This window comes from Eretmochelys imbricata, chromosome 1 (genome assembly GCF_965152235.1).
Source record: "Eretmochelys imbricata isolate rEreImb1 chromosome 1, rEreImb1.hap1, whole genome shotgun sequence".
NCBI classification, from domain to species: domain Eukaryota; kingdom Metazoa; phylum Chordata; order Testudines; family Cheloniidae; genus Eretmochelys; species Eretmochelys imbricata.
The window spans coordinates 290,770,764-290,784,231 of NC_135572.1; the positions used below are offsets into that span (position 1 = coordinate 290,770,764).

At 43.0% G+C, this 13,468-nt stretch overlaps 1 protein-coding gene across 4 annotated transcripts in view; it reads left to right on the plus strand.

Moving 5' to 3' along the window:
- CAPS2 (calcyphosine 2) overlaps positions 1-11,769 on the plus strand; it is a 54,872-nt gene extending 43,103 nt beyond the window's left edge. For all 4 annotated transcript variants that reach the window (XM_077832763.1, XM_077832766.1, XM_077832767.1 and 1 more), the window contains 3 exons: positions 3,466-3,585; positions 4,928-5,024; positions 9,806-11,769. In XM_077832763.1, the coding sequence (XP_077688889.1) occupies positions 3,466-3,585; positions 4,928-5,024; positions 9,806-9,981 (393 nt within the window). In that variant the 3' untranslated portion in view covers positions 9,982-11,769. The remainder of the gene's footprint in view (positions 1-3,465; positions 3,586-4,927; positions 5,025-9,805) is intronic.
- The last annotated feature ends 1,699 nt before the right edge of the window (positions 11,770-13,468 follow it).

A 13,468-nucleotide genomic window follows, 5' to 3' on the forward strand; every position in this document is an offset into this window, starting at 1 on the left:
GGGAGGGGTGCAGAGCTACATAGGGACAAGGGGTGACTGAGTGGGGGACAGAGACACATGGGGACGGGGAAGGCAGACAGGGACACATAGGGACGGGGGTGGCTGGGTGGGGGCACAGAGCCATATGGGGTTGGGGAGGGTGTGCAGGGCCACATGGGGATGGGCAGAGTGGGTGTCTGAGTGGGTATGAGGGGCACATGGACAGGGGGTGCAAGGACACTGGGGACAAAGGCAGATGTACCTGACTGAATGGGAGAGGCTGGGGTCAGCCAGGGTCTTCATGGGGGAAGCTCCCTAACAATCCCTCCCCTGCCCCTCCAACTTGTTCCATACTTTTTCCTACCCACACCCAACAGCCCTTCAAGTTCACACCAAGGCTCCTTCCCAGCGATTTACTTCCTTCTCCCTCAGCTCCTCCATTACCCCTGACTCCCCCAAGCTTTGCACCGCTTCTGAGGGGTGCGGGAAATACAGTTTTGTATTATAGTTTAAATGTATTATTACTCAGAGTTCTGTATGAATATGCCCAGTAAGGAGTCTATTTGTCAAAAAAAACATTTCGTGAATCTTTTTTGTTGTCTGTATTGTTACAGATGTACTTGCTGACAGGTATTTTGAAATAAATGACCAAAAATAATTGAAACTGTTGTGATTATATTGTGTTGTTTTTGACAAAATATAAAAATTTTTGCAGAATTTTAAAATATTGTGCACAGAATTTTTAATTTTTGTTGCATACTTTTTTTGGGGGGGAAGGCACAGAATTCCCCTAGGAGTAATAAATGTTGACAAGCTGTTAAGGATCTCAGGAATTCTCTATTCTTACCATCCAAGAATGGCAGGGGTTAGTCATAGGTGGTGTCTCTGATTGCCATTAGTGCTCCCATGACTGTTGCTTGTGTTACTGTCCTGAATTCTTGGAAAGAGTATTGCTTCTATTGCTGCTCTTGGCTGGTTTTGTTGACGTTGAGGGGAGATGAATTTAAATGATCTTCTCTGTAAAATAAGATAATTTCTTGCAGCAGGAGGTGCTGGGTTCTGAGATTGAGTAAAGACAGTCTGGGTTTATCAAGTGGTTGTTTAGTCCTGAAAAATTCTGTGGGGTGTGATTTTGCTGCATCTCTGCTACAGGAGAAGTGGGATTTATTTGCCTCCTAAATAGCAGTGGCATAGGTTTTAAAGCTTTTATGGGTTTTCAGTAAACTTTGGGAATTTCAGAGGGTTTGATATCCTCCTAGAGCGGGGTGAGCAAACTTTTTGGCCCAAAGGCCACATCTGGGTGGGGAAATTGCACCGGCCCTGCCTACATTCATGGCCCTATGTACAAGGATATTTTGTGCCCTAGGTGAAACTTACACCTTGCACCTTCCCCCACCCTGCACATGGGATTTGCCCCTCAATGAACCAAACAAGCCTTTATAGACCCCAGAGGCCAGCTGTGCCCAGGGGCTGCTCCCAAGACCAGGTTCCCCCCTCCCCACCTCCTCAACTCCCCTGGAGGGTGCACAGCTCCCTCACGAGCCCTCCCCTTCCCACCCCACCCCGGTGGCCCCCGCCCCAAGTCCACTCACTGGCTTTGCCGGGCTTGGGCCACTGTAGCCGCTCGGCAGAGAGGAGCCGCCTTCCAGAGGCACCGGAGAGCCAGAGCGTCCTGCTTGCGGTGGTGGCGAGCCCCAGCCATTGAGGAGCTGGCGCGGCGCGGGGGGGCAGCAGTCCTGGAAAGGTGGCTGCGCCACTAGCGGGGAGCAGCCGCGCCCCCCCCACCTCTCCTGCCCGGGCTGCGGCCTAGCACACCCCCCCTCCCCCGCCCACCGGGGCTCCTGCAGGCTGCAGCGGATGCATGCGCCCCCCTCGCCTAGGATTACCATATTTCAACAATCAAAAAAGAGGACAGGGGAGAGCCCCGCCCCCATCCACTCCCTCCCACTTTCCGCCCCCTGACTGCCCCCCTCAGAACCCCCCATCCCTGCTCCCTGTCCCCTGACTGTCCCAACCCCTGTCCACCCCCCCACCCCCAGACAGACCCCCGGGACTCCCACACCCCATCCAACCACTCCCCGCCCCCTGACAGGACCCCCAGAACTCCTGACCCATCTGACCCTCCCCCTGCTCCCTGACTGCCCCCGGCCCCGGGACTCCCCTTACCATGCCCATGCCGGTCAGACGCTGGCTCCACGTGGAGGCAAAACACGCTGCTGCACACACAGCCCCTCCCCTGCAGAGTGCTGAGGCTCACACGCCCGGGAGCCGCAGAACCCAAGTGCGGTGAAGGGGGGGAGGCGGGGGACGCATGGGGGCCAGCGCCCGCATGCATCTGCTGCAGCCTGCAGGAGCCCCCAGTGGTGGGGGGGTATTGGGCTGTAGCATGGGCAGGAGGGGCCGGGGGGGGGCGCGGCTGCCTTTGCAGGGCTGCTGCCCCCCTGTGCTGCACTGGCTCCTCCATGGCTGGGGCTCGCCACCCCCGCAAGCCAAAGCTCTGGCTCTCCGGTGCCTCCGGAAGGCGGCTCCTCCTTGCCGAGCCAGGGCACCACTTTTTGGCCTCCCCAACCACTTGGCGCCTTAGCAACTGCCTAGTTCACCTAGTGGTTGCACCGGCCCTGAATGTAGGGTTGGGGTGTGGGAGGTGGTGCGGTGTGCAGGAAGGGGCTCAGGGAAGGGGTGTGAAGTGCAGGAAGAGGCTCAGGGCAGGGGGGTGGGGTGCAGGAGAGGTGTGGCAGGGGGCTCAAGGCAAGGGGTTAGGGGACTCAGGGCAGAGGGTTGGGGTGCGGGGTGCAGGAGGGGTTCAGGGTGCAGGCTCCAGCCTGGCGCCGCTTACCTTGAGCGGCTCTGGGGTGGTAGCAGTAGGCAGTGGGGCTAAGGCAGGCTCCCTGTCTGCCCTGTCCCCATGTCGCTCCCGGAAGTGGCCAGCATGTCCAGCAGTGGCTCCTGGGGATGGGGTGGGGCAGGTGGCTCTGCCGCGCGCTGCCCTCACCTGCAGGTACCACCCCCGAAGCTCCCATTGGCCACGGTTCCCCATTCCCGGCCAATGGGAGCTGCAGGGAGCAGTGCCTGCAGGAGAGGGCAGCGCACAAAGCCCTCTGCTCCTCCCTCCCCCAGGAGCTGCAGGGACGTGGTGCCAGCCACTTCCAGGAGTGGCGGGGGGCCAAGGCAGGCAGGGAGGTGCGCTGGCAATCCCACAGGCTGGATTGAAAGCCCTTACAGGCTGGATCCGGCCCACAGACTGTAGTTTGACCTCCCCTGTCCTAGAGGGTGGGATCAAGCCCTTAGTCCTTGCTTTAACTACCAATGGTCAGTCTGTCTTACATAATTGTTTGTATTTTAGTGAATACAGTTGCAGTCTTTCCTTAATAATGTGATTCTCTTATTAATTTGTAATAGAGTCTATTATATATGGAGCTGACTAGCTTATGTTCAGACAGGTCTTGTAAGACGTAACTCTGGAAAGTCACTCTTTTTAAATTGCAGGATTTTGAGTCTTTGTGGCTTATTCTTGATGACAACTGTAATGATGAAGTTGATTATGGGGAGTTCACTCGCGCCATTATTGGGGAAATGAATGAGTATCGAAAAGCATTTGTTAGAAAAGTAAGTTCATTTTAATTATTCTAAATATGGATATAACAATATAAATGAGAAAAATCTGAAATTGTTGAATGCCTGTTTTTGGTCAATAATATATTACAGTTTTTGTTTTTTTTTTAAGTTGTGTATCTGAAATTTAGGCATCTAAGAATGTCGTGCTCGTTTGTTAAACTAATCTAAATGTAGATTTAAAGGGCTGCGTCTGCTTTGCTTGTGTGGAACTACTCAGTTTTGATTTCTGCAACTGGCACCAAAAAATTTCCGTTATTTCATGAGTTATTAGTGTGCTCTCTGTACTTACCCACTCTTACAGTGCGGTCTAGTGGATAGGTCACTGGACTGGGACTCAGAAGAGCTACCTTTCATTCCCGGTTCTGCCATAATCCTGTTGGTTGATTTTGGGCAAGTCATGTCAGCTGTGTGCCTCAATTTCCCCTTCTGTCAAATGGGGATAATGACACTGACCTCTTTTATAAACCATTTGAGATCTACAATTGAAAAGCACAGTGTCAGCGCAAGATATCACTTTTATTTATTTAAAGTACCATTTTGTGAGATGATGCATGTATGAAAACCGGATAGATGAAGGGATTGGTAATGTAATTTGTGGAGCCTTTCATTTTCTAGGACCTTTGTTAGAATCCACCCCATATTGTAGTGACTGGAAGTTGTTAAATACTGAGAACAATGCCCTGCTTTTTGGTATCTTTATTCCTAGACGACCTGGTTTTCCCAGTCTTGAGTCCCACCCTGTGTGAGTAATGCCACTGAAATAAAGATTGAATTACTAGTGCTAGTAGTAAAGTATCAAGGGGTAGCCATGTTAGTCTATATCCACAAAAACAACAAGAAGTCTGGTGGTACCTTAAAGACTAACAGATTTAGTTGGGCATAAGCTTTCGTAGGTAAAACACCACTTCTTCAGATGCTAGTAGTGTCAATGCAATATGGTTACTGGAAATTTAACTGAGTTCTTTTTCTGCCCCATATAACTAGTTGTCTCTGCCTTTTGCAACAACAGAAAAAGATTCTGTAATCAGTTCTTAATTGACAATACAGCTTGATTTCAGATCCTAGGTTCAATTTGTAGTATTAGTGGGGAAAAAAAGATGTTTAAATTTTATATAGAAGTCACTGAGAAAAAATAACTATAGAATCCCACAATGTTCTGAGGCAGTTTTCTGACTAAATTGCAGGCTGAGATTGGTCATGTAAAATATGTAAGTATTTCAGTGTAAGTGCAAATCTGTTATATTGGACATAAAAATATCTGATGTAATTAAATACATTCATGTAATAATTTCTGCTAACTTCTGTACCGCATTTCCTTTTTATCTTTGCTTAGGCTTATATGAAACTTGATTTCAACAAAACTGGCAGTGTACCTATGGTAGATATCAGAAAGTGTTATTGTGCCAAGAAACACTCTCGAGTGTTGTCAGGTAATTCATGTAAAAAGAAATATTTTAATTAGTTAACTGATCTTACTTGTTGGCAGAGATACAGTACCTGTGAATTGTTGCTGTTATTATAAGCTGTGTTTCCTAGTGGCTTGGACTTGAGGTTGTTAATTAGAATTATTTTGTCCTCTGGTCAAAACACCTAGACAAACACCAGTTAGGAAAGCTCTAGTCACTACTTAGTCCTGCCTTGAATGCAGGGGAGTGGACTAGATAATCTATTGAGGTCCCTATCAGTCCTACACTTCTATGATCCTCTGGTCACCTGTAATTTGTCTGTCTTATTAGATCTGACCAGGGAATTATAGACCATCAGCCTAACTTCGATACCTGGATAGATACTGGACCAAATTGTTAAACAATCAGAGTATAAGCATCCACCAGGTAATAGGATTATAAGAATTAGCATGGATTTGGTAAAAAAAAAAATCATGCCAAACCAACCTAATTTCCTTCTTTGACAGGGTTATTGGCACAGGAGATGAGGAAGAAGTAGGCATGGTGTATCTTGATTTTAGTAAAGTTTTGATACAGTCCCACATGAATTCTCGTAAGCAAACTAGGGAAATGTGGTCTATATGAAATTACTAAAAGTAGGTGCACAACTAGTTGAAAGACCGTACTCAAAGAGTAGTTATCAATGGTTTACTGTTGAACTGGGAAAGGTGTATCTAGTGGGATCCTGCAAGGGTCAGTCTTGGTTCCGAAACTATTTGATATTTCCGTTAATGACTTGGAGTGGAGCATGCTTATAAAGTTTGTGGATGACACTAAGCTGGGAGGTGTTGCAAGCACTTTGGAGAACAGAATTAGAATTCAAAATGACCTTGACAAATTGAAGAATTAGTCTGAAATCAGTAAGATGAAATTCAGTACATTTAAGAAGGGAAAAATCAAATGCACAACTACAAAATGGGGAATAACTGGTAGGTGGTAATACTGCTGAAAATGATCTAATGGTTATAGTGGATCTTAAATTAAATGAGTCAACAATGTGATGCACTTGTGAAAAGGCTTATATATTCTGGGGTGTATTAACAGGAGTGTCCTATTGAGTTATGGGAGGTAATTGTCCTACTCTGCTTGGTACTAATGAGACCTCAATGGGAGTACTGTGTCCCGTTCTGAGCGTCACAATTTAAGAAAGATGTGGACACATTGGAGAGAGTTTGAAGCCACGATAGATCAAAATGCACTACGGATAGTGCAAAGCAGCAGGATCCACAGGGGCACTTGGTGCATGGTAGGCTTGTGGGCAGTAGATTTATACCCTGGCTGCTGTGCACTGAATTGCCACAGAGACCAGCTCTAAACGTATCCAGGATTGAAGCTACCTTCTGAGTAAACAATTAATATTTTTCTGGGGTATGGAGTTCACTAATCCCTTTATAATTTGAAGTATTTTTACAGTGTGTAGCCCATTTTCTTTTCAGGGCTATAAAACAGAATTTACAAGGTTTAAATCTCATGTTGAAGAAAAAGGACTTTAAATCATAGAAGAAATCCAATTTCAAGAACACACTTCCATAGAACAAATTAATATTGGATTATTTTTATCAGTAATGTTTTCTAATTTCTTGAAATATTTTGTATAGTTTATAAGACTAGCATAGTCCATCTATCTCTAAATTGTATCTAAAAACTCAGAATAAACCCCAGTCCTCGCAAAAATCAGTGGGTTTTCTATTTGTTTTTAGTAAATAACTGAGTTGTTTCCAAAATGCATAAAGCCTGGAGCATTCCCATATATTAAAGTTATTCTGTTGCCCCCTGTCATAGCACTGTTGAGTAGAATCACTTAGTCCCCTTTATGAAAGAGACAGGCAATTTTCCAAGGGATTGCTTTAGGATTTCATAGAATAGAATACATTCAAGCTGCATGAAAAAAATGTTTCAACATTTGAGGAACTTCAAGCCTGTTACTTCCAAAAGAAGTGTTCAAACAACTGTGTTCAAATTATTTCATAGTTCTAAAAAACTGGATGTATTAAAAAGGGAACTATCTAATAGCAGTCGGGAAGTATACAGCATTGGTAAACTGTCCAGTTCAGATGTCCACACTTCAAGAAAGATTCTGGAGAGAGTTCAAAAGAGGGCCACAAAAATGACTTAAGGACTGGAAAACAAGCCTTACAATGAAAGGCTTAAGGAGCTCAACATATTTATCTTATTGAGAAGATTGAGAGGTGAATTGATCACTGTGTATAAGATAGACTATATGATAGTGGGGGCTTTTCAACCTTGCTGACAAAGGCATAGCAAGATCCAGTGTTTGGAAGCTGAAGTTAAAAATTCAACCTTGAAATATGAGGCAGTTTACTAGCAGTGAGGGTATTTACACATTGGAAGAGCTTACTTGGGTGGAAGGGTGAGTGGTGGAATTCACCATTGCTTGGACTGTTTAAAACCAGTTTAGAGATCTTTCTAAAACTTATGCCTTAATCCAGCTTTTGGGACAAATTCTGTGGCCTGTGTATGCACAGTTTGGATGATCATGTGGGTGGTCCCTTCTGCCTCTGAAATCTGTGAATTTTCCTCTTTATCCACTTCCTTTATGGGCTGTGGGGAGAACAAGATTGCCTGCATTACCCTCATCATGCTCATAACAGTGGCAGCTACGCACTAAGATAATAACTAATCAAATCTTATGCTTCAGGGCTTCAGCTGGTTGCCTGCAGGGGTTCGGAAGCAATGCTTTTCTCTGAAGCACAATTGGCCAGATGTATTCTGGGTTTTTTTTCACCTTCCTCTGAAGCAGTAGAGATTGGCCACAGCTGGAGATGGGACAGCAGATGTGGTGGAACAGTGCTCTGAAGTGATAGAAAGAATCCTCTTTCTTAAATGCCTGGCTGGTGTGTCTTGTTCACATGCTCAGGATGAAACTTCTAACCAGATTTGGAAGTAATTTTCTTCCAAGTCAGACTGGCAGTGACCTTGGGTTTGTTTTTTGTCTTCCTCTACCGCAGTGGTTCTCAAAGCCGGTCCGCCGCTTGTTCAGGGAAAGCCCCTGGTGGGCCGGACTGGTTTGTTTACCTGCTGTGTCTGCAGGTTTGGCCGATCATGGCTCCCACTGCCTGCGGGTCGCCGCTCCAGGCCAATGGGGGCTGTGGGAAGCGGTGCAGGCCAAGGGACGTGGTGGTCGCCCTTCTCGCAGCCCCCATTGGCCTGAAGCGGCGACCCGCGGCCAGTGGGAGCCACGATCGGCCGAACCTGCAGACGCGGCAGGTAAACAAACCGGTCCGGCCTGCCAGGGGCTTTCCCTGAACAAGTGGTGGACCAGCTTTGAGAACCACTGCTTTACAGCAAGGGATGTGAATTGCCTAGTAGGGTCATCTAGGCCTGTCTCACCTAAGCAGTTCCTTTCCATTGCAGAAACCTTGGGTGGCTGCAGATTTCGGGATGGAAATAAATTTTTTTCTGCAGAAGCCTGTTGGTGGTTTCCCATGGGGAGGTTAGCAGGAACAGATCCTGCAAGGGGCTCTCCTAAGTTAGAAAGTGTCCTGGGGGAAAGTGAAGCATGCCAGAGTTTACAGTAATGGGGACAGATTCTGCACAATTTAGGGATCCAGGAGCCTAAAGTAGAGGGAGGGTCTGAGCCTCTCATATACATTCGGTTCGCCACCTGGTGTGGCAGGTTGATACACCTAAAACTAAGAGGAAAAGAACCACTCTGAAACACCCGCTGGAAGAGAAAGTGAGCCCCGCGTGAAGGCTAAAGGAATAGCTAGCCCAAGGAAGGAGGTGGTATCTTTGGAGAGAGGACTATTACTTAAGTATAATTCTTAGTGTTTGAGATACACTTCAGTGGGCTGCCACCCATTTGCTCTCCTACAGAGTAATTTCTACTATTCAGCTTGCATACTGGAATATTTTTCCATTTAACATGATTTATTGTTGGAGTATTTTTCCTTCCTGCTCCTAAAAGGAACTAACCAAGGAAAGCTATGGGACAGTATTGGCATTGAACAGGTATCATGATAGATGTCTTATAAGATTCTCTAACTGCTAAGAACTCTGTAGTTAGGGGAATTACTGACTGGCCTCATGCTTAGACCAGGGACTCTCAGGGTGAAATCCTGGCTCCACTGAAATCATTGAAATTTCACTTCGGAGGTGGTAATCCATTCAGATTGTATCTTCAGAATTACAAATATGTTACTTCTTTTTCTATGCTAAAAGTAATTTGGGATGTAATCTTTATCAAGAAGAAATCACTTTGTGTGTTATAATCCAAAAACTCATTTAGAATGCAAACTTTATTTCCTAAGCTGTTTCTAGAGTTCTGAATTTGTATTGCACTAAAACACATTCACTTAATCACAAAGATTAACCTTTTAGTAATTTAGAAGTGTGCTACATACTGCATCATTCTGTTTTGGAGTCCTTTGAAGAAGCCTCTGATCTCACTCTCCATTTAAATCTGTTTTGGACTGATGTACTGAGGAGGTGGTGGTGGTGGTGATAAATGTAACGAGATGTCCTATATTATGAAGATGAGACGGTTCTAGTAGCCTAAATCAAGTGAAAACAAATCTCCACTATTCAGATTGCATTACCCATGTATAGTAAACTAAATTCTGGTTAAAAGTAAAGACAGCAGTCATTTCTTTGGACAAATATATTTTAAAATCAAAATTTTGTAGTTTGCTAAAGGAAAAAATCTTCACAGACACAATTTAAAAAGTTTTTTTCTGTAACTATATCATATGTTTTATATTGAGTGTTCCTGAGAATGTGTTTAATGGCAAGTAATATTTTAACAGGTGATGCCACAGAGGAAGAAATTAAATCTTCATTTCTAGAAACACTAGAGGATGCCTGCAGCAATTCCGGTGAAGTGTCATATTGTGAGTTTGAAGATTACTATGAAGGATTAAGTATTGGAATCATGAATGATGAAGATTTTGTTAATATTTTAAGGAATGCTTGGGGAATTTAGAACTGAAGAATATATAGAATGTCAAAAAAAAAAAACAACAACACTCCAAATGAGGAGTAAATTAAGTGAGGATTTATTTTTGATATGAGTTACTTTTTGAATGAATGTTTCAAATTTGTTTTAATAGTCTGAAAATATTTGAGAGTAAATTTTCAGAATGGTATATAAGTTATACATAAAGCTCCCTTTGAATATTTCTTTTATGTACATTTTGTGTTTTATTAAACTGTAAAATTTGTAATAGCTTTGTGCATTTCCATCTGGCAGCAGGATCACTTGTCTCATTAAAATACTGTAGTTTATTTTAAAAACAGTAATCTAGAATATAAACATAGGTGAAAGGATACATGCAAGAGAAAACTTACTATGCATCATAAATACCTGTTGTATTGTTGAGAAGCTTTAGATTTGACTATATATGTTATATATGAACACAGTGTTTTTTCTCTAAAATGTGTTGCTCATAAAAGAGGACGTTTGTTTTATGAAATGCATAGGGCCAGATTCTGCTTGGCTCTTATGTTGATGAGAAGGATGCAAGTCATCCCTCTTATCTCCCCCGAGTTGGAGAGAGATGCACAATACCAAAAATGCATAGAAAATTAAGAACAGTGTATACCATCTTTTAATGTTCTAATTTTCAGAGCAAAATACAGCTTGTTCTGAATATATTTACTGATCTTCATCAGACATAGTAGATTGAACCACAGGTTCTCCAAAGATTTTAAAGAGATGCTTTTGACTAGAGTTTGGATATACTGTGCATATAGGTTGGAGAAATGTGTTCCAGGGCCTGTAATGTACTTCAGGCCTTACAACTTTTTGCTGAAATGTTTTTTCAAACAAATAATAATTTACTCTTTCTAGATTGTGACTTGCATACATTCTGCTGCTATGATCGTTATTTTTGGTGGAACCTTAATGGTAAACTCCTTAGTCCAAACTGATAGGTTAAAAAAAAGAAAAACCTTTCTAAGAAAGCAGCAATTACAACTAAAAAAATTAAATTTCTAGTCCACACCCCGCTCAAATTTTTCTTACTACTGTAAATATTTAATCAGTTGTGCCTTTTAATAAGATATGTTTTGTGAATCCTAAAAGATTCATTGTATTAAGAAATGGAAAATGCCTTACTGATTTTTTTCTAATTATATTTCATAATAGTCTTGGTGAAAGATATCTTTAACACTAGGGCCAGTTTGGAATCAGACTATATATGTTCAGTCTTGTGCTATTAAAATGTAGTTTGCTTTGTACTTGTCTGATTGCATTTTGATTTATGATCTGTCTTGTGTTCCGTGGACAGCACAAGTTTCTTCTGTCAGACAAAACTTGTTGCTCACAGGAATTTGAGGACAACCTTGAGATTTGTTGGACTTTGGTCAATCTCTTTGTCAGGCTGGTTTATTCTATCTATATAACCTTTTCCTTTGCCTATTTTTTAACTCATGCCCCCTTGCTGTCTGATTGTTAGTTTCTTGTAGCCCCTGCTCATTTTGAACCCTTGCTCATTTTTAACATCTCTTCCTGCTGTATTTACTATTTTTATGTTTAACTTTCTGTTTTTATATTTTTAATGTTCTGTTTATGATTTTTGTTTATTGTAACCATTTCCTATTTAACCATGTCTTGTGTAGCTTATGTTTACCTCTTAACTCTTATGTAATTGTCCCTCACTCCCTTTATTTCCCCTCCCTAATAAAGATGTCCCTTTTCCTTTCACATTACCCATTGTCATTCTGTGATAATTTACCCATCAATTCAGCTCCAAATGAAGGTTTATCTCTGTTCTTTTGGTCCACCATAAACATGTATCCATGTCTGCTATTAAAGAAAGTTCCATGAATGCTCACCCTGATGTCATTCCTCTGGGGGTTGATAAAAGGTACACTTCTCCACTCCTGCTGGAATCTACCCTCCCTGGAGAGATTCTGTAGACTACCTGGGATGAAATTGTTGGTGCTGGGGAGAAGAGATGGACCTGATTCCCTTGCTGGGTGTCATGTATATCTGTCCTAGAGGTTTTACAGGAAAGCACTTGTTTATGTGCTAAAAAACACATGCATCAAAATGCCATTTTTACTGATCTTTTAAACACATCATCTGTCCCATTAAACTCATTGACTTCATTGGAGTTAACAGCAGAGATGTGTTCAACCCACTGCTTGTGTATGGGTGCCAGTGATTTGGGAACTAAATATGGGTCTACAGCTTTGAGGTAGTAAACCCAAAATGTTCTTCCTGGTAAACAGCAAAATGCTAGAAGGAAATATGGAAATTTAATATCAGCTAGCTCATAGAAAGAAACTGTTTCTCAGACCGTGATTCCTATTTACCTAATTTCACCAAATTGCTAAAACATGCTGGGCCAGCCTTTGCATGTAGATTACAAAATACATTGGCAAAATTGTCTTCTCACGTTAAAAATATGGGGGAATATTTTGCGAGAAAATCTCCATGATGATGGCTTCTCTAGTCATCCTGTGCCCGCATGGGAAGGGCAGGAATAGCCCCCAGAAAGTTGCCCCCCTGCTTGATGAATTCCTGGCATGACAACTATCTGTATCGAAGCCCTATGGCTCATGTCCCTTGCAATTTATGTCTTTGCCTTGCTCTTGTTAGTGTCTGTTCTTTGTCACATAAATCTGACACTTTAAAGTTGAACATAAGTCTGTAGTTGTTTTGCTCACATTTTTGTTCTTTAGATCCTGAAGGTACATTCTCCTCGACCAAAAAGAAAAGGAGTACTTGTGGCACCTTAGAGACTAGCCAATTTATTTGATTTAATAGCCCATCCAAAGTGACAACTCTCTATTACCAGCAGGAGAGTGAATTTGTGTGTGTGGGGGGGTGGAGGGTGAGAAAACCTGGATTTGTGCTGGAAATGGCCCAACTTGATGATCACTTTAGATAAGCTATTACCAGCAGGACAGTGGGGTGGGAGGAGGTATTGTTTCATATTCTCTGTGTGTATATAAAGTCTGCTGCAGTTTCCACGGTATGCATCCGATGAAGTGAGCTGTAGCTCACGAAAGCTCATGCTCAAATAAATTGGTTAGTCTCTAAGGTGCCACAAGTACTCCTTTTCTTTTTGCGAATACAGACTAACACGGCTGTTACTCTGAAACCTGTCATTCTCCTCGACCGTCATCCACAATAAATACTAAGGGCTAGATTTTTAAAAAGTATTTAGGCACCTAGTAGAATTTTCAAAAGTGCCAAGGTGCTTGGGAGTTAGGTACTTTGGCACTTTTAAAAATCTCATTCGGTGCCTATTTGAATTTTTAGGCGCCTAAATACTTCTAAAATGTGGCTCCAAGACACTGGAGATTCACATCTCCAATCAAATGATTAAGTTCTGAGGCTGAAAGACTCAAGTGTCTAATGTTTCATGCTAATGTGGTGTTTTCCAAAAATCCTATTTTGTACAAAGCTGGTAGCCTCTATCCTTCAATTAAATGAGAGCTCCAACTTATGAATCTTTTTG